Source organism: Conger conger, chromosome 1 (assembly GCF_963514075.1).
Source record: "Conger conger chromosome 1, fConCon1.1, whole genome shotgun sequence".
NCBI lineage: Eukaryota > Metazoa > Chordata > Actinopteri > Anguilliformes > Congridae > Conger > Conger conger.
The window spans coordinates 60,711,292-60,732,632 of record NC_083760.1 but is presented as its reverse complement, the minus strand read 5'-3'; the positions used below and the strand labels follow the sequence as shown (position 1 = coordinate 60,732,632).

At 45.0% G+C, this 21,341-nt stretch overlaps 1 protein-coding gene across 2 annotated transcripts in view; it reads right to left on the bottom strand.

The window, feature by feature from the left end:
• ascc3 (activating signal cointegrator 1 complex subunit 3) overlaps positions 1-21,341 on the bottom strand; it is a 244,015-nt gene that overhangs the window by 189,935 nt on the left and 32,739 nt on the right. For both annotated transcript variants that reach the window (XM_061237731.1, XM_061237739.1), the window contains exons 6-8: positions 14,868-15,072; positions 8,942-9,077; positions 6,844-6,969 (exon numbers count right to left, since the gene is read on the bottom strand). In XM_061237731.1, the coding sequence (XP_061093715.1) occupies positions 6,844-6,969; positions 8,942-9,077; positions 14,868-15,072 (467 nt within the window). The remainder of the gene's footprint in view (positions 1-6,843; positions 6,970-8,941; positions 9,078-14,867; positions 15,073-21,341) is intronic.

The window sequence follows — 21,341 nt, the reverse complement described above, 5'->3', positions numbered from 1 at the left end:
ATCAGTCTTAATTTACGCCTCTTTTTCACATGGTTGTCACACCATCGGGAATTCCAAAGACACCTTTCCATTTCTGATAATACTCTCCCAATAGCAGCTCAACACCCCATGAACATGAACAGTGATTCTTATTTTTACCAGGGAAATGGAGGTGAAGTGTTTTCTGAAGGGTATAACAGCAGCTGTCAGACGCCTCAAACCGGCGAAACCGGCAAATCCGCTAATGGCACCACACAATATGTGGCGCACAAGTTAGCAGCTGGGTCAGGTGACATACCGCTTGGACGAGCGAGGTTCACTGATAATGTGCAAGTAACAGAAAAGGGAGCAAAAGTGCAGCACAAATGGCTGTCAAGGTCAGAAGAAAAGAATTACGACTTTTTTAAGATAATCTACTCCAATTTTGTAACATTTTGACTGCTATAAAGGGCTTAACCGCAGCTCACACTTGTGAACGTATGTGAGACTGTGGGTGTGCACATGTACAGGCACTCACACGCACGCACGCACGCACGCACGCACGCACGCACACACACACACACTTACAACCCACACAGACAGACACTCACACATACACACTCACACACACACACACACACACACACACACACACACGCCATCATGCACACACAACCCGCACACACACACACACACACACACCCCCACTTACAACCCACACAGACAGGCACTCACATATACGCACTCACATGCACACACACACACGCCATCATGCACACACAACATACAACCCGCACACACACACACACCCACTTACAACCCACACAGACAGGCACTCACACATACGCACTCACACACACACACGCCATCATGCACACACAACCCGCACACATACACACACACACACACACACACACACTTACAACCCACACAGACAGGCACTCACACATACGCACTCACACGCACACATACACACACACGCCATCATGCGCACACACACACACACACTTACAACCCACACACACGCACTCACACCCCACGCACACACAATTACACTATCCAAACCCACTCACACATGCACACACTACCCGCACACGCAGACACACACACACACACACACACATGGATTAGAAAGGCTTTTACCAGCAGGAATAAGGCAGGAGTCAGGCCTTGTGATTCATTAGTTAAAAGGGTCACTAATAAATTCCCCACTTTAAATGTTTCACAAAGCTATTAAAGGCATGCCGGCCAGCATGTCCTTGTTGCCCATTACAGCTTTCAATAAATGACAATTTGTGCATTAAAAAAGCAGGCAGACCTTTCCGCTTGCCTTTCCAAACCCTCTAACAGTGCGTAAAGACTTATTAGCCGTTACACGCTACTGTTTTATAAGAAGGAGGCACTTTGTTTAAGAATTCCAGAAGCTTTACCTAATGAATAGAGCCGCTACTTCGGCTAATTCACATCACTCAGATAAAGTAGCTCGATATCAATCTATTTCTGTCACAAAGAGTTTCAAAAGGAAAGGATTTGCACTGGCTGCGGGCGGAAATGTAGAACTAAAAAGATAAAGCTTTAAAAGCGGAGAGGGGTTAAAAAAAAGGCAAACTGAGGAAATTGTGCGGATTTAACATCTGGCTCCATTTCAGATACGTTTCTTTTCGTTAAATCATACAGGACATGCGGAATTATAATAATGATAATAACGGAAACAAGCTTCATTGATTTCACACTACCTCCTCCGCCTCGCATCGGGCAAACCCCCCGCTCGATTGCAGGGGTAATTAATCGTTTTTCTGTGGGGAAGAATGGAGGGGAAAAACACAGGAAATGAGTCTTGCAGAAGATGGATAAATCCTTCCTGCCTCCGCTCGCGGTATGTGGCGGTACGAGGCGGCTGGCGTCGGGGCCATTTGTCAATCTGAGGCCAGAGATTTTCAAACGGCCATTTACTTCCTGGTCCACCACCCAAGGAATTTGACTTCCTGCGCTGGTGTGTGAGGGATGATATGTCAGTAAAGTGAGACAATGAGCCTTTTCCAAAGAGGCATCTCGGGTGCCCTTAAATGGCCCAATACAAATGCCCAGGGTTTGCTTCAATGCCCCAAGAAGTGCAGTAGGGCAGCCTTTAATGCCCCCTAAAGCCCTGAAAAAGAGTCATGGTAGTTTCATTTAGCAGAGACAGAGTGAGATACTGAACACCCAGTGAAAAACAGTCTGCTGTGTCACGTCTTTGCCTAGTATGCGGAACAGCAGAGATGTCCAGGTAATGTCATCAATGTCCTGGTCACGTCGCCCATCTTGGGAGACCGAACCAACCACTCCATAGCCCAGCCCCCTGGGATTACTTCTGACAAGCACGTCAGGCAACATAAGCCACCGCTTCAAGTTAAACGTGTTTGGAGCTTGGCAACAGGTATGCTAAAAGTGCACAGTGAGGAGTGAGGGTGGATGAAAGCTGAGAAGCCCCCATTTTGCACCATCCCCCCACTAGCTAGAGTGATGCATGTTTGCAGAGTTTAAGCTTTTTTAAAAACAGGGTGTAAAGAGACACTTTTAATAAGCTGCCAGGCATAACAAATCAAATTCAGAATCGCATCTGATTGAATCCTCTGAACCGACCCTTGGGAATCCCTGGCTCGGCTGACAGCGTGCAGTGGAGGAGGATAAAGGCCAACGTTAGGTCAACGTCACGCTAACGTCGCTGTAGAGTTAGATTGAGGCTGACAGGCAGCATGCCGACCCTCTCGCCCCTCCGCTATGCCTGCACCTGAGCCCGACGTCGTCAAGCACAGGTGCAGCCAATCTCTACACGCAGACATTACCAAACGATCCGCTCTCCCCTCTGATCTATGTGAACGGGGAGCCCATCTGTCCACATCACAAAAACACTCCCCGAAAATATGCGATTATCGGACCGCCCGGGGGAAACATGTCAGCCCACGGAATCCAAATACAAAGAATAGTTTTTTAAACCAAAAATAAACATCATGACAAAGGTATTTTCATCTGGATAAAGTTCCTCACAGATGCTGAGGCAGGAAGCCCTGAAGAGGCAAGCTGTTTGCAGGTAACATTCCAGTCAGACCAATCTGATAATCTGTATGACTAACCATGGGGAAAAAATATCTGCTTTGCAGATACATAAAGTATACAAACATCTCATCCATGTATCGCCATCCCCACTTGTTCTGCCAAAAAATACAAAAATATAGACAGAAACAACCAGAGGGACATGAAAAGATTTTCCAAAAGATTTTTTCCAAAAGTCTTTTTGAGGGTGAGAGATTTGGTTGAAATCAAAAGCCCAAATGTTCATGTATGCCTTTTTAAAACTGGGCTATAATGTGAGAGGATGCAGGATCACCTGAAGGAAGACTGAAAACTGACTTAAGCCTGTGGCGATTAACGGACAGCCTCTGTCATATCTGTTATTCGACAGGGCAGACTTAAAACAATGAGGCGGTACGGACTTGTAGCGGTGCGGACTATGTAGCCATCATCATCTTCTCCGGCAATACACACAATAACATTCAATAAACGCTCATCAGCCACTGCGTGGAAATCAATTTCAGCTGAGGTGGATGTTTGACCGGGTCGACAAACCGGGCGGAGCTAGTTTCGCGAGGCCATACCCGACAAAAACAACAGAACCTTGCAAACCTCTCATAAGCGCTTTCCAGTGTTCTAATGTCACCTCAGCTGGCCCTGTTAGTCAGATGGGCGTACTTCAACGCGGGCGGTGTGAAGTACGGTTTACGCAAACACAGCCTGGGAATTTCCGACCTCCGGTCGAAAGCGGCCCCGGAGACTGTGCGAACGGTTTCGCCGCGCTCAACCGAACACGTGTAGCGAGAGACAAGACATTCAACAGGAGGAGCGGTGCTGAGAAAAACCCTCAGGAATATCTCAGAGGAACAGAGAGGAAATATGTGCTAATGCACCCACATTATAGCACTGCCTCTCCTAAAGGGCCCATTAGCGAGTTGTTCGCTGAATTACAATAGAAGCCAGGGCCTTCGCTTCAGAAGAGGCAGATGGAGATGAGCTGCTCCCATAATATACGATGCAGGAGGGAACCCAAAAAAGGTCTGCCTCCGCAATCATTTACAGGAACAATCCGAAAGCCTATTTACGACCGAAAAGGGCACGACTACCATAACCGACATCGCAAGTCGTGTTAGTCTTGCCTCATGCAGTCGTTTTTCACCCTTACCCAGACACAGCTAGCATTTTTGCATATTATCTGTGTATATAATTGGACGTTTACTAAAGACCTTCATGTTAAGCACCCAGCCCAAGGGTAGGAGCACAGTTCTCTGCCCGGGATTTGATCCTGTAACCCCTGCAGAATGGTACACTTCACTGATAGCCCGTGCACGCTGCAGGTGGAAGTACAGCTTGTTTACCAACAAGTCCCCTGCGCAATGAGGAGTGGTTCCTTAATTGAGTGGGTGAAACACCCCCCTGCTTTTCATCTCTCTGATCCATGCATGCATTATCTTAGCTCCTGCGGATAAATTATCTTTGTTTCCGATACTGAAGTCACCGGATGTGCCATCAAGCCAGATATCAGGATACTACATTAGGCTAGAGGTACTGATGACATACTGTATATGTGTTCACAGTCTACACTCACTGAGCACTTTATTAGGAACATTTTTACTTTATTACACCTACTTATTCAGGCGATTATCTAATCAGCCAATTGTGTGGCAGCAGTGCAATGCATACAATCATGTAGATACGGAGCTTCAGTTAATGTTCACATCAACCATCAGAATGGGGAATACATGTGATATAAGCTGACAGGAAAGTGACAGTAACGCAAATAACCACACATTACAACAGTGGTAAGCAGAAGAGCATCTCTGAACACACATCATACCTCTAAGTGGATAGGCTACAGCAGTAGAAGTCTAGAGAATAAGTCTAATAAGTACCTAATAAAGTGCTAGGTGAGTGTATGGGTTCACAGTAGTGCTGTGCAATATCGCTATCGCGGTCCATCGAACAGTTTTTATCTCAGGCAGGTGGCGGTAGGGTTTGTCTTTAATCACACTTCATACAGTAACACATCTCCAAACTTCAGTGAAATGCTTCCAGGGGAGAAAAAACATCACTTGTATCTATTGAATGTAGGTTAACTTACCGAGTAGTTTTCGTAGCACATTGCTTACTTTTTAGCTCTTTATCCTTGTAGTCATGTTTTTATCTACCACATGGAAACAGCATGGTCCTGTTGCTGTCACATCAACATTGAAAAGATACGAGTGACAATTTTTTCTCTGGAAGCGTTTCACTTTGGCTCAGAAAATTGGAGGTGTGCTACCGCATCAGTTATGATTAAATAAAAAAAGACTGAAAGAAATCGCAAGCCGGAGATAGGTGTTACTGCTCTTACAAAAATAAAATTGTTATACCGCGATGGCTATATTGCCCAGCCCTAGATCACGGTGTCATCAGGGCAGTACATTAGAGTACAGGTACTGATGACAGACTGCAAATGTGTTATGTGTTAATATATGAGGCAGGAAAGTCATAAGTTTACCGTGTTGTCCAAAAAACTTTTGGAAATGTGTGTCATATGTTGATGGGTCATTCGGACAGATCATACCCAAAATACCCAAAATACATAATCCAATATAGTGTGGATACGGGAATTTCATCAATTTTCCATAGCCACCTGTGATACAGGAGAGAACCACTGGATACCTGTATCACAGGGGAGAACCCAAAATACAGCTGTGCAATGTACGATCATTGTCACTGCGTGGTGTACTGCCTTTCTTTTTTCATTTATTTCTACCAGAAAAACAAGTAAACTTCCCTAATGAAATCAACAAATAAACAGTATTATTTATCTATTTGAAAAGACAGCCAATCAGTAATTGGCTGTCATACAGCTTTCACGTGATCATGTGATGTGTTTCTGCGAAACATGGAAGCTGTAAGGCCCCTGCTGCTGATTGGCTGTCTTATCAACACCCAATAGATAACCACGGTGACATTTGGCTGTTTGGATACTTGGCTGTTTACTGCTGCACCCGGTATAATTAAAGAAAAAAAGACAAAAAGAAATGCAACACACCATATGGAGGAGATGATTCATTACTGCGTTTGGTAATTAGCGTAGCGCTATACGGCTCGGTCCTAACCCAACACAGCTGAAATCACGGGGGGCCAGAAATCAAAACACTAACATCAGAGAAGGTAATAATTCTGACATCACGGGAGGAGAATCCAATACCGCTGTGTTGATACCATCTCAGTCTGATAGTACACACAGAAACAGAGTAAAAGCCAATAAAGCACCGCAAAGATAGCACCTCTGTAGTATTTCATGCAAAATCCAATCCAATCCAATTTCACTGGGACAGATCCAGGGCTAGACACAGCAAATTTCCCACCACTACCTTCTGCACTTGACAAGGCGTGTACATATATGCATTAAAGCACACCTAATAAGACTCACACAGAGGGGAAGGGTGGAAGAACGAGTGGCTAGAGGAAGTGAGAGAGAGAAAGATAGAGAGGGAGAGTGAGTGTGGGGTATGTTACTGTTGAATATTCTGTTTGAGAATTCTTGTTGAATCAAAAAACATTTGATCACAAAAGAGAGGGTGAGTGAGTGAAAAAGACACAGAGAGAGAGCAAGAGAGCGAGAGAGAGAGAGAGAGCAAGAGAGAGAGAGAGAGAAAGCGAGAGCGAGCGAGAGAGAGAGACCGAGAGAGAGAGCGAGGGAGAGAGAGAGCGAGAGAGCGAGAGCGAGAGAGAGAGACCGAGAGAGAGAGCGAGGGAGAGAGAGAGCGAGAGAGCGAGAGAGGTGGCCTGTGCAGTCTCTGCATGGCCAGCACTCTTGCACTCTTACACTGTGACACTGACCTCGTCCAGCTCAGAGATATAGATAGGCTTCTCCTCAAAGCCGATGGGCATGGGCTCGTTGGGCGGAATCACCACCTCCTCGAACATCTTGTTGTTCTCTCGCTTGATTCCCTCCGGAAGCAGCATCTGCAGCCAGGAGAAGAAGCTCATTTTAGTCTTTCTGCTTGGTGACATGGACCTATGCTACAGGCCGTAAAACTGGGCAGACTCCTGGCAAAAGGGATTTAACACGCATGTTGCGCAGCTCATTGATGGCTGCAGCCCTGCAGTGTCTGTATAGTGTTAATTATGTCGATGTGGAGAGAATGCAAATTCACAATGTTGGGTTTTTATTGGTGCACACCGGTGCACATTGGTGCAATTAATCAATTAACCTTCAAGGGTGAAATTTAAGTACCACTACCTAACAAAACAATCGCCAATAATTAACGCTGTGACGTAGCCACTTTCACTTCTGCTTAGATTAAAGGAGTCACTGAAAAATGAAATGAGTGAATGAATAGGACTGCCGGTATTGCATTTGCCTTAAGCAGCAGCATGTGCCTGGGGGATCTAAACGAACGAGTTAAAAAAAGGTAGTGGAAAAACTATCCATTAAGCAATTCATTTTCACGAAGCGGGATATTTCCGAAGCAATTGCGGTTAAGTACAGCACTTTTCCCAGGATTACAACGGCACAGCCCTGCTTTGGAAGCGTTTGGTTACAAACACCTCCCTCCTGAAAAACTGCCAATCCATTACAAGATCGTTCGCGAAACCTTCCCGGAGAATTGCAAACAACAATTGGCTGATAAAACCACACCAATAGCCTGCCATTTTCAGCGTCTTACAGCGGGGGTCGATAAGCGTCAATAAACACGGGTGGTACAGTGAGTGACACTAACTTAATCCGGCTGCTTTTTTTTTTCAGAAACGCAAGTAAAAAATAAATAAATAAACCTCACAAAATTAGTTTATGCAAATTGAGTACTAAAATAAGAAAACAAAGACCACCGGGAATGAAAAATGAAGCTATCATATAAATTGGATTAAAAACATAAGCTTTGAGTAATCTCCTGCATGACAGCGATGATGCGATCGGGCCGCTGTGTGTATGGGTAAATAAGAACGTCCATTTTGTGAGAAGCTTTGGGACATGCTGTTCCTCTCATGCCATACTGGGAGGGGAGGGCCGTTCCCCAGAACATTCATTCTTCTATCTGCCAGAAAATTTGCTAAAAAAAGAAGGCAAATAAGAAAACTTCAATGATTTAAGTTTCAGAGTGAAATAGAGAAAAAAGAAAAATTTTGCTCTCATAAGCTATTTTGCAGCATGGTGTGGGCGCGCTAATTTGGAGGGAACGCGGGAGAAAATGGATGTGTGAGCTGAAATATGAGGCCACCAGCCACACGACAGGAAACACCGCCCGTGTTTGGCCACGTACTCTGCAGGTGATTGAAAAAGGGCGGAGCAAAAGGTTTAATTTCCTTCCTCTCTCGGCCCTTTCCAGCTGGGAGATAAATAACAAGACAAAATGACCCATAATGTATTCGTCATGGGCAGGAAGGGAAAGTGACAGGTCTAAACATTCCCCCATACTGTTCTTTAATGTGCCAAAAAATAATGTCAAAATGGGGAGGTGCACCCACACTAAGGCACACAGATACACACAGACCTGCTGATACACACACACACAGAACTCCCCCTGAGGGATGAACCAGAACAGAACTCATTTCGGTCTAGGCCAACCAAACCTGCTCAGATTTCTGAGAACAGGCTCCAGACCTGACGTGTGTTCAAGACAGCCAAAGAACATTTGCAGCAAACAGATACTGTTGAATGATTTTACATTAACATTCCATTTAGCCTTTTTCATACAAACAGATGCGAGCTAGCTGATTAAACCCAGGTAAGCAGCTAAAGAACACATATTACTTTGAAGTGCATTAGAAAAGTAAAATGATTGTCAACTTTTGCTGTGCACCTTTTCAAACTAGCTAATGTTAGCTAACGTTTGTGGGGAACAGAAAGAAGTCTGAATATGTTGGCGAATGTTGGCCAACATTATCTTTCGTTTGGTGTCTTGAGCTCACGTCTGTGGAAACATCGGAGGCTCACCTTGGCACCGCCCACGAAGGCCGAGGTCTTGCTGGCTTCGGCGTAGGCGTCGTACACGTGCGGGTACCTGATGCGCTCGTACTCCCTCTGTCGGCCCAACACCGGCGAACGGCGGGCGGTGAGGAGAGCCTGCTCCCTGTAGGACACGCCAAACGACACCAGTCACAACTCCCCGAACCCGGCCTTAACACCCACCAGCGCACACTCAACACTGACAAATAATGAACATCAGCACACTCAATCTGCACCAAAAATCTCTACAAGCACCGAGGATCGAAACAGATTTACAATCAGCACTGCAACACAAAATTTTTCCCCACACAGTAAATCGATACCTGCATGATGAATTACAGTGCCTTCAGAAAGTATTCATCCCCCATGAACTTTTTCACATTTTCTTGTTACAGCTGACTATTTTGATGTGTTGATGCACACATACATATACACATATTATGTGTAATATATCCACTCACTGAGCACTTTATTAGGAGCACAATACTAATACTGGGTAGAGCCTCTCTTTGCTCTCAAAACAGCCTCAATTCTAAGTGGTATGGATTCCACAAGATGTTGAAAACATTCCTTTGAGATTCTGTTACATGTTGACATGACTGCATCATGCAATTTATGCAGATTTGTCAGCTGCACATTCATGCTGTGAATCTCCCATTCTACCACATCCCAAAGGTGTTCGATTTGATTCAGATCCGGTGACTGGGAAGACCACTGAAGAACATTAAACTCATTGACATGTTCATGAAACCAGTTTGAGATAAATTTTGCTTTGTGACATGGTGCATTATCATACCGGAAGTAGCCATTAGAAGATGGGTACATTGTGGCCATGAAGGAATGCACATGGTCAGCAAGAATAATCAAATAGGCTGTGGCATTCAAGCGATGATTGATTGGTATTAACTACTGAGATCACATTTTCTCCCTATTCTGATGGTTGATGTGAACATTAACTGAAGCTATTGACCTGCATCTGCATTAATTTATGCGCTGCACTACTGCCACACAATTGCCTGATTAGATAATCGCATGAATAAGTAGGAGTAAAGGTGTTCCTAATAAAGTGAGTGTATAATATATAAACACAAACACAAACAAATTCCCTTTCACCAACACAATAAATACAACACATCTGTGATTCAAAATACATTTTCATCACAGTTTTTCCAGAAATCAGAAATGAATAACTTACATTCATCATTTACAAATGTATTCCTCCCTAGAGTTTATACTTTGTAGACAGAACTTTGGCAGTAATTACAGCTCTGAATTGTCTAGGATATGTCTGTACAAGTTATGCACATTTATATTTTTGGAAGTCTTGCCCGTTCTTTGATGCAAATTTGCTCCAACTCATGCCAAGTTAGACAGAGTATTGGTGGAAAGCAATTTTCAGGTCATGCCACAGATTTTCAATGAGATAGATCTGGGCTTTGGCTGGGCCACCATTCTTGTTTTTAAGCCATTGCTTTGTAGTTTTGTTGTGTGCTTGTACTGTTGGCAGCAGGAACCTTTGCCATAAACACACATTTCTTGTAGGTGGAAACAGGGCCTCCTCAAGAATGTGCCTGCATTTGACTCCATCCATCTTGACCATGACGGAAAAAAGCTTGCCAGTCCCATCTGCTGAAAACCAACCAGGCAGCATGATGGTGTCATCTGGATGATGGCTTGTGCCAAGCATAGCGCTTCATTTGCAGGCCAAAGAGGTCAACTTTAGTCTCATCAAACCACAACATTTTCTTCCAGAAAGTTCCAGGGAAAAGTCCAACTATGACTTAATCTTGGCCTTTCTCAGACATCCCACTCTCCCAAAGAGGCCAACACTGTGAAATGTTAAGAGATTTCTGGAAACTTTGCCCCATTACAGCCAACTCTGTCAGCGTTACAACTGGCCTCCCTATCACTGCTCTCACAACTGCCGTTCCTGTGCAGTTGCTCAGTTTGTTACATCACCTTGATCTGCTTTGCCACCATTTTGCTACAATGGACTTAATGGACTCTGTTTCTTTTAGAAAGGCTTTTAAACTTCTGCTGATAACTTTTAAGACGAGGATTGGATTAGCCCCAGAGGACATCGCTGACCCCCTAAATACATACAGCCTTGCACGCTTCCTTAGATCGTCCTCTTAAGAGCCTATTATTGTTCCTGCTGCCAGACTTAAAAACTAGAGGAGAGAAGGCACTTGCTCTCAGGGCTCCTACACTCTGGAACAGTCTCTCTCAGAACATTAAAGCCACAAAACGGTGCGCGTTGTTTTAAATCTTGTTTCGAGACTTTAATTTTATTCTTGCTTTAAACCTAGGAAATTTTATCTGTCTGCTTGACTTTTATTTCTCATACCGTCACCTGTATTGTTATGACTGTTTTATAGGTTATTTAACAACATATCTGCATTTGTCTGGAAAGTGCTTTGTGCAATTAGCAATAAAAACGCTTTATGAATAAAGATGATGATTATTGTTGTTATTGGTGCCGATAATATTATTACTATTAGTATTATTATTGTTATTATTACAATGACTATTATTATTATTCATATTATTAGTAGTAGTATTATTGTACTCCTAGGACGGTTCGCAATTTTTTAAACCATCGCCACCTTTTTGCCTCTAAATAACTTAATCAAAGTTCCACAGGCAGGGCAGATGGAGTGAAACATCACAAAGTTGATGATATTTATTATGCAAACCTGCAGTTGAACACAGGAGGAACTCAAATGAATAGAGCGACCCTGTTAGCGTATTTATTGTGATCCCTCAAGATGGTAAGCTGAGGTGTAAATTAACCCTGGCCCATTTTAAGTTGTTTGAATATATCTAATTACTTTCAATTATATTTTCACATTATAGTAGGAGTATAACAAATGTAAATTAAATATATTTAAATTTGACTTGACAGCACAGTAAAACGAGAGCAAATCAATGAGGGGTGAAAAGGTACCATATCCACACACACAGGAAACCATTACAGGCAGCATAAATTATTACAACTGCACACAGGAACTCATTACCTTACACAAGTAGGACGTCATTACCCCAACACACAGGAAATAACCTGAAGACTGGAAGTCATTACCCGCACACAGGAAGTCATTACCACCACACAAAATCATTACCTGCACACACAGGACGTCATTACCTCCATACAAAATCATTACCTGCACACACAGGAAGTCATTACCATCACACAAAATCATTAACAACACACACAGAAAACTATTAGTTTCACATATTACTCTCATTTACAGACGTAGCAGATGGGGAGAACCACAGGTCGATCATTTATATATCACGCGTTCTGGAAAAACGTAACCAATGCGTGCGTTTTACCTTGGTCAAGAGTCCTTTGGGAGCCTAACTCCACACTCCTAACTCATTCAAGGAGCATTTAACAGGTTGAAATGTCCTTAAAGATGGTGGACCACAATCGATTTCTGGGTCAGTTGAGGACCGTGGAGACAAGGACGGATAAAATAAGCGATTGGAGTGAGCCCTATTACTCTCACATGCAGGAAATCATTACCTGTACACACTGGAAGCCATTATACATTAAATCAGGTACACTGTTATTGCAACACAGAGAATTTATCATTGATAACACTCCAAAGCCCTAAAGTTAAACAGCCTTCAAGCAAATAACAAAAAGGTACAGCTATCCGGTTGAGGAGTGTAAATTTACTGATGGATTTTGAGTTTTCCACGATTCAGTTTGGGTTTTACAGCCCAAACTCTACATTAGTAATGATATCAGGCCTTGAGATGCAGCTTCAGGTCAACAACAGCTCAGTCCTGTTCAGTATTCAAAATTCAGCCATTTTAAGAGAGTACATTGTCAGGAGGGGTCCAGGCAGGTGGGATCTGGGTGTGTGGTCATACCCGGATACCAGTGGGGTTTCCATCCAACTGCTTCAAAGCTAATTTAGAATTTGTGCATATAAACCTGAGTGGAAATGGTTGAAATAAAAAAAGCCCCAAAATACGGAAGCTGCCACTCTTTTGATTACCTAATCTGGTTGGGTACTCAGAATATTTGCATAAGAGTCAATGAAGGGAACACACACAGATTCACATTCTTTCTGGAATTTAGCTTAAAAGTTGCAAAACATTTGGGTGGAAACTTAATTAATCAAAATTAAACCGGAAACAGCAAAAGCCCCACAGACACAAGAGAAGAGAGAAATCCAGAAACACACGTCTGTGCTCCAGGGAAACGACCAGGCTTCTAAAGGGCATGGCCACATTGGAGGCGACTTTCCAATCTTCATCATGAAGTCCTTCGAGACCCTGATATGTACCACCTGATATGTACACCACACCGCATAAACTCAATCCGTGCCTCCGTCATTATTATTTCATGAGTGAATTATCAGCGAAGGAAGCGCACAGGTGAAGAAAATGAGAAATATTTTACAGGCCTACACACTGCAGTCCTTCCTCATCAACCCCTCTGCGAGATACTCGGACCAATTAAAACATGACTGCTGGATGCCCTCCCCTCCCTACCCGTCTTGGTGGAAGGTAGGAGTCCATGACAGGGAACTCTAAACCAGATGTAATTAGATACGTCTCAGTAACGCTCCACGGTAGCGGGGGTCTAAGGTTCTTCTTCCCGACATCATTACGCCCGTAGGAAAAGGGAGATATCTCTTAAAGGACACCGAATTAATCAGCGGCCCGTCAGACGAGGCGGATGGAGAGGAACGGAAACCGCGGAAGAGCGAACGGCCGCTCCGTGTGATTTTTCACCAGCGCGAGGAAACGGCACTTCCGCTAGCCCGTCGCCTCTTCTGCGCGCTGCCGGACCAATTAAGATGTAATAAATGACACCGCGTCGCAGGTAAAGATATTTTTGCACGCATGTCGTTAATATTTCTCTCCCCAGAGCCAGCTAAGCGTGGTGCGCATGGTGTGTCCTGGGCCTGCGTAGGAGGGGGCCACAGCGGGAAAGTGTGTGCGTGTGTGTGTATGTGTGTGTGTGTGTGGGAATGCAGGGCGCCGTTAAAGCTATAAACGAGTGTGGGAGGTGAGAGGATGAACAAGATGCAAAACGTGTGCGTGTGTGCATGTTTGTGTGAGAGCGGGTATGCACAGGCAAGCGGCAAGCAAATGTCTGTGTGTGCGCGTGCATGTGTGTGCATGGGAGTTGTCACGTTACAGCTGCAATAAATGAATGGGTAGGTGTGGTGTGTGTGTGTGTGTGTTCGTGGGAGTGTGTATGTGCGTGTGTGTGCGCATGACTGTGTGTGTGTGTGTGCACATGACTGTGCGTGTGTGTGCGCCAGAGTGTACGTGTGTGTCTGTGTGTGTGTGCATAGAAGGACGAGGCCTTGCTAAAACTCTAAACGAGCGGGAACACAAAACGAATACGACGGTGTGGGGGGAGTCAGCGAAGTTCCCTGTGTGCGGCTCACCCTCTCCCTAATCTCATCCCTTCGCCCTGATGGATTTACCCAAGCACATTTTAATTAAACAGATCACTGCGCTTTTTTTATCCGGCAAAATTAAACTTTCAGAGAAAATCCTTTAATAATAATACAAAAAATGTTATAAAAAATGTAAAAAGCGTGATCGGATGCTTGATTGACCATTGTTTTTAATTCCGTTTACTTTCCACTGGAGGTGGGAGGATGCCACGATGAGCCAATGAGAGAGATAAAGACTGGGGGGAGCCAATGAGAGGGACAAGAATCAGGGGGAGCCAGGAGCCAATATGACATGAAAACCAGGGGGAGCCAATGAGAGACGAGGACCGGGGGGAGCCAATGAGAGATGAGGACCAGGGGGAGCCAATAAGAGATGAAAACCGGGGGGAGCCAATAAGAGATGAAAACCAGGGGGAGCCAATAAGAGGCAAGGACCGGGGGGAGCCAATGAGGGGCGAGGACAGGGGAGCCCCGCTGTGCTGTACCTGTGCAGGCGCAGCTCCTTGGGGTCAAAGTTGAAGCCGCTGTCCATGGGGAGGTCGGGGTCGTCCACTCGCCTGTCCCTCTTCCTCTCCCGCTTCTCCTCCCGCCGCTGGAGCTTCAGCAGCTGCTTCTCCTGCTCCGAGTGGATCGTCACCTGGCAGCCGTACGCCGGCTTGCTTCCGTCCCCGCCCGTTTTCCGCGCCGATTCTGCCAAACAAACCCAACAAAATAAACACAGAGCAATAAAACTTCACAGCAGGGGAAAAGAGACACAGGAGCAGGCCTGAGGATATGACACTCACAGAACTGAAAAACAATTACACTCACTCACTATTTCGTCATGAAAATCTGAAATTATCAATAATTTATTTGACCATAACTGAAAGTCTGCTGTATAAGTAACCTGACATGCGACACATACTGTAAGAACCATGAATCAGTCAACCTCTTCATACAGTGAGCACCATAATTCATTGGACAGTGACACATTTTTTGTTATTTTGGTTCTGTACTCTAGCTCTTTCTAAGTATACTAGAGGATACAATGATACAATGACAATTAGGTTGAAGTGCAGACTGTCAGCTATAATTTGAGGGTATTTTCATCCATCACGGATGAACTGTTTAGAAAATGATAGAACCTTTCGTACAAAATCCCCCCCCATATTCAGGCATCAAAAAAACATTGAATAATTTAACAATGTAGAATAAAGTAATCATTTGGTCACTTATCCTTTGCATGCAATGACTGCTTGACATCATAGACATGTCTATTCACGCAAAGACATCACCAGACGCTGGGTATCTTCCCCGGTGATGCTCTGCCAGGCCTGTACCACAGTCATCTTCAGTTTCTGATTGTTTTGCCGACTTTTTGCCTTCAGTCTCCTCTTCAGCATGTAAAATGTATGTTCAATTGGATTCGTATCTGACAAATGACTCGGTCAGTGAGGTCATTTCCACTTTTTGGCCGTCAAAAACCCCTTTGTTGCTCTGGCAGTATGTTTTGGGTCATTGTCTTGTTGAATGATGAAATACCGTCCAATAAGTTTGGATGCATTCGATTTTAACTGAGCAGACACAATATTTCTGTAGACTTCAGAATTCACTGTTCGACTTCTGTCAGCAGTCAGATCATTGATGAAGACAAGTGAGCCTGTTCCACCGGCAGCCATACAGGCCCTCCACCATGTTTCACAGACAAGGTGGTATGTTTTGGATCCTTTCCTTTTTTTCTCCACACTTTCATCACTCTGGTACATGTTAATCTTCATCTCATCTGTCCACAAGACTATGTTCCAGAACTCTTAGGGCTCTTTTAGGTGCTTTTAAGTAAACTGTAATCTTACCTCTCTCGCGTTCTTCAGGCTTATCAGGGGATTGCGTCTTGCAGTGTGCCCTGTGTCATCATGCTGGTGTAGTCCTCTATGTACGGTAGACTTTGACACATCTTCCTCGGTCTACCGGGTCTTTTGACATAATTGACTTCCCCAGTTGTTTTTTTCTTGTTAATAATAAACCAAACCGTTGACTTGGGCATGCCCGGGGTTTTTGCAATGTTCCTGATTGATTGATTTTCATTTCTGAGCCTTATGGCGGCCAGCTTAATTTGCATCAGCACTGCTGTCTTCCTCATGCTGTCACACCCCAAAAGCAATCTCCAAAGGCAATTACAAAGTCTAGAATCAAGACTAGACATCAACAGCTCTCTTCTGCACTCACTAACAACACAAATAAATACACCTTTCTCACGAAACACATCTGTGAAGCCAATTCAAACAAATACTTGTAGTACCTTAAAATGGGGGGAAATAAAATAAAATGGGGATAAAAAAATGGGGATAATAACAAAAATTGTGTCACTGTCCAATGAATTATGGAGCTCACTGTATACAGTATCATCACCTCTGCTCAGTTCAACAAAAAAAAAGGTGCTGATAAACGGACCACTAATCAAAAGTGGAAAAAAATACATTTGCACACTCTATGCGTTGTTTTTTCAGCGGTAAGCCTTCATGAGGGAGTAGTAATGGTAACATGAAGTATACCCTTACTACAGGGCTTCTAAAGGGCACTTCTCAATCACATGTAGAGAAGTGTGCTACTAACATTTTTTGTCTTTTGACTGTTGGGTTCAACCAAACACTATATAGGCAGAGCGCTTTCACGGAAAAAACCATCATTCTGAACTGAGTACGACAGCCTCTCAGATTTAATCCCAGGAGCCTGCATCAGTCATAATTGGATGACAACTCCAGGGGAGGGAACCGCACGGCAAGGGTTAATACCCCCCCAAAATCCCCCACCCCCTCCCGGATAACCCCCCAGCACCGCCCCACCGCCAGCCTGCCATGTCCTCCACAGCTCAATAAAGAGGAGAATTGCTCTTGAAAAACAGATGAGATCTGATGATTGCACCAAGGCCTCCCCAGACTGTCTGAATTACTTCTTTTTTATCTCTCCTAAAAGGTCTAACCTGTCGTGACTCTTCCCTCCCCCCCGCCCTCGCACACCCCCCGTCGCTCTTCCAGACTGACAGCCTGGCACTAAATAAACCCATCAGATGCTGCGGGGCCTCCTGGTCCCCCACACAGCCTCCCCGCCACAGCGCCCTACAACGCGTCAATTAAAGAGCCGCTCCGTTTCCGAGGCGACCAGCGTTCTGTTCGCCCGCTCCGAAAACGCTGCCTTTGTACGATACAATTAGATAATTCCCTCTTTATCCCAACATACATTCCTGTATGAAAACATCCATATGTCTGGTTACTAAGCAGGAGAGCACCATTTTGAGAATTTATTGTTTTTGAATTGATTTTGTTGGTCACTAGGCTCATTGCCAAAGGAGCTGGGCAATATCATGATCATTTTCATGTTATTGACAGCAACTGGAGAAAAATAAGCACAACCAAAATGCAGTAATAAAGTTTTTATTATTTTTATTAGGAATATGAAAACTGGACGGTTTTAAATATCGAATAACATTCAAAAATAAGACCGTAAACATTAAAACCCCTTATGTGCAACCAGCAATCGTCAGTATACAAGATATTCAAAATAATAATAAAACTATCTTTTTGAAATGATTAAACAAGGTTACATGTGTTTCCAGCCTTTGCAGTATAATAGCATTTGCAGAACACATTTCCAAAAAATTTTGGTGCGGCGTCTGATTCTCGGAAATCATTTCCACTCACCATTTCCACAGCCAAAACCATTTCCGAACCAAATTCTTGTTTGGCTGGGTAGGAGAAGGCCGAGAGGTTTCACCCGGTTTTCTCCCATTGGTGGGAGTTTCATAAAAAAAAAACGAACAGACAATTGACCTCAAGTTTACATTGCAATTTATTTATCATACCACTGCAATGAGCAATGTTTATTATTCATCAGATGAACGCTCACAACGTTATTGCAAAATCGCATACAGTTGCATGAATTAATATAAAAATAAGGTATACTGCCAAGCCATAATTGCTTAGAGCATTTTTATTGACTGTTAAAAGTAATGGGGCCCAATTCATATTTTTGTATTATCGTTCCTTTAAAAGCCATTGAAATGTTTATTCCTCAAAAAACTGTTCCTAGTATCATTCCTTATATAACACTGATAATCTGACTGATGAATAGTACAATGCAAGAAAAGGGACATCTTTCAAATAACCAAAAGGTACGGTCAGGTCAGGGGATCGACTTCTGTTATGTTCAGTCTCTGGGAACAGCTAAAAATAAGTAAAGACAACATACATTACCCCTTAAGTATTGCCCCCTTTTGAAAATGCCATTCCCTAAATAAAACTGTTACTATTAGAACTGTGAGTTTTAACAGTTTCAAATCATATATCCAGCTACCATAGTAATTGAAAATTGCACTGTGAAAAAAGGAATGAATGCAAAAAAAAAAAAACCCACAAGGGGTTAAAAGTAAAACACAAGATTATATAGACGAGTCACCCTTCGATTCGGTATCCATGGTGACAGCTATGGCCACTCCACGCCATGGTGATAGAACGGCGAGCGCCCGGCATGGATACCTCAGGTTACAGGCGATCGCCTTTCTCTGCCGTGCTATTACCGGTGCAATTCGGAAGCCAACTAATTAGAGGGCTCCTCGTTATCAAAGGTGCATAAAGCGGCCTGGTTAATTATACGGGGGGGCATGTTTAAATGGCATCTGCACCTCTCATCGCTGGACCTCCCCGCCCCCCTGCTACCCACAATGCCGAGAGGCGAGAGGCGCCGGTATCCCCGCCCTGATAATGGCACACATGCTGGGCTGCAAAGTCCCACTGAAGCTGTGAGAGAGGCTTCCACAATCACACTGTTCTGAAAGAGGAACAAGGGCAGGAGCAATTGTGTTATACGGTAGTCCCTAGAGAAGCGCTCAAACTCAACACCATTTCCCAGGGTAGGCAAGATAGCTCCCTGGTGGTAAAATGTGTACATACATGATTACATGCATATACACGTAACTGTGTTAAACTACATACACAAATGAAGCCACAGGCGGACACGAACACACACACATGGGCATACAAACATACCCACACATATAGGCAGTTTGGCACACAAGCACAGAGGCGCGCGCGCACACACACACACACACACACACACACACACACACACATACACACAGACACACAGACACACACACGCACACACATACACACACACACAGACAGACACATATATAGGCACAGGCATGCACACACACACACACACAGAGCAATTCAGATGTTTACCATGCACCTTACTACTAGGCCTAAATTCATATTATATTGCGGAATATAGTAGATAAGAGTGTGAAATTAAAAGATGGAGTCAAACCCAATCACATCTCTACTTTTTCACTTTTTTATCTTTTCTTTCTAATTTGCTGGATGTGCAGACACCACTCTGCCTTTTCAGAAGGGGAGGGGCGGGGGGAGGCGCAGGTAGGCGCGGGGACGTTCTGGACTGTGGAAAATCTGGGAAATAGACAGATTTCTAATCCCTAATCGCACTGACACTCACACCGCCAGAGGTTAAACCAGTCGCCACATCCAAGCGGAAGAGGGAAGCGGGGGGGTGTGCGATGAGGGCCGGGCAGTAAAACTTTAAGCGGTAAAAATGCTAATCATCTGCTATTCCTCACTGTGCAGGGTTCAAGAGAGAGAAAGAGATATAATACAATGCTGAGAGTGTGAGATTGAGGGGGACAGAGAGCGAAAAATGAGCGGAAAGGGGAACGAGTCGTGGAAAGAGAAAGAGGAATATAAAAAATGAAGGAATGGGTGCAAAAAATGTAAATGGAAAAGTACAGGGAGAGGGACAGGTGGAGACTACGCGCCAGGTGTGCGTTTACTGAGGAATCCTGCGTCTTCAGGCTCTCCTCTCCCGTAATCACCGCGGTATTCAACATCCTTAAAAATCCATTAACTCAGAGATACGGACGACAGCCGCCCCGACGCAGTGGAGAGATGAAAAGACGGGAGCGGGCATTCCGACTCATCAGGGTTTCTCAGCGCTCCCAACAAAATTAAAAGAAAGGTTTTTAAGTGCTTTTATAATCCCGCCTGTCACGGGTTTCCAGGCGCTCTCGAGGCGGAGACGCGCTCAGACTCTCTAAACATCCGAGCGGACGAGGCCCGCCGGACCCTCCCGGGCGAACCCGCGGGGGAAAAGAGCGATCCCCTCTCACCCCCGCCGCGCCAGTCTTCCCCTCCGCTGCTCCCGCCGTCGCTCCACGCTCGAGTGGCGGCGCGAGAAAGCGGGGAGTTAAAACCGTCACGGCTGAGCGCGGAGGCAGAATGCGGCTTTCCCCGGCTCGGCGGGGTGAACCGGGCCGCTCCACGCGGGCGGAGCGGGAGAGTGGCTTACGCCGGCTCACGCCGCATCGAGCGCCTTTGTAGCGGTTTCTGGGGTTCGACGTTGCGTGAAGACGGAGAGCGCTGCTCGCGCGTGCTTCTCACGGTTCTCAGACCGGCGTCTGCTGTCGAATGCCGGCTTTTAAAAGGCCTAAACGTCTAACATGGATTCTCCTCGACAAAAGGACGGCAGCTGGTTTTTTTAACCGCCTGCCTCTTTCTGCGGCGTGTTTACTGTACGTTTCTGCACTCAATCACACTCCCGTTTTAGCTTTTCTTTTCACTCTTTCAGGCTTTTCATGCGCTCCCAGCAGCCTCCTCTGGGCAGATAAACAGACGAGGGGAGAGAGGGAGGGAGGGGCGCAGGGTTCCTGTTGCGGGCCTTTCCGTATCGTTCCTCTCGATCGGAGCGCCGTCGGGCGGAGCGGAGCGCCCGGGCCGGTCCCCGCTGATGTCGCTGACATTACGATTGAGATATCAGCCGTTTTCTCCCGCTGACCAGGAGCGAAAACCGGCAGGAGGAGAAGGAGGGGGCACGAAAACCTTTTCTCTAAAGATGATAATTTGGCCTCTTGTGCCAAGCTCCGCTGTGCCCAGCTTGCGGTTGCTGAGCGGAGGCATCTCCCAGTGTGCCCA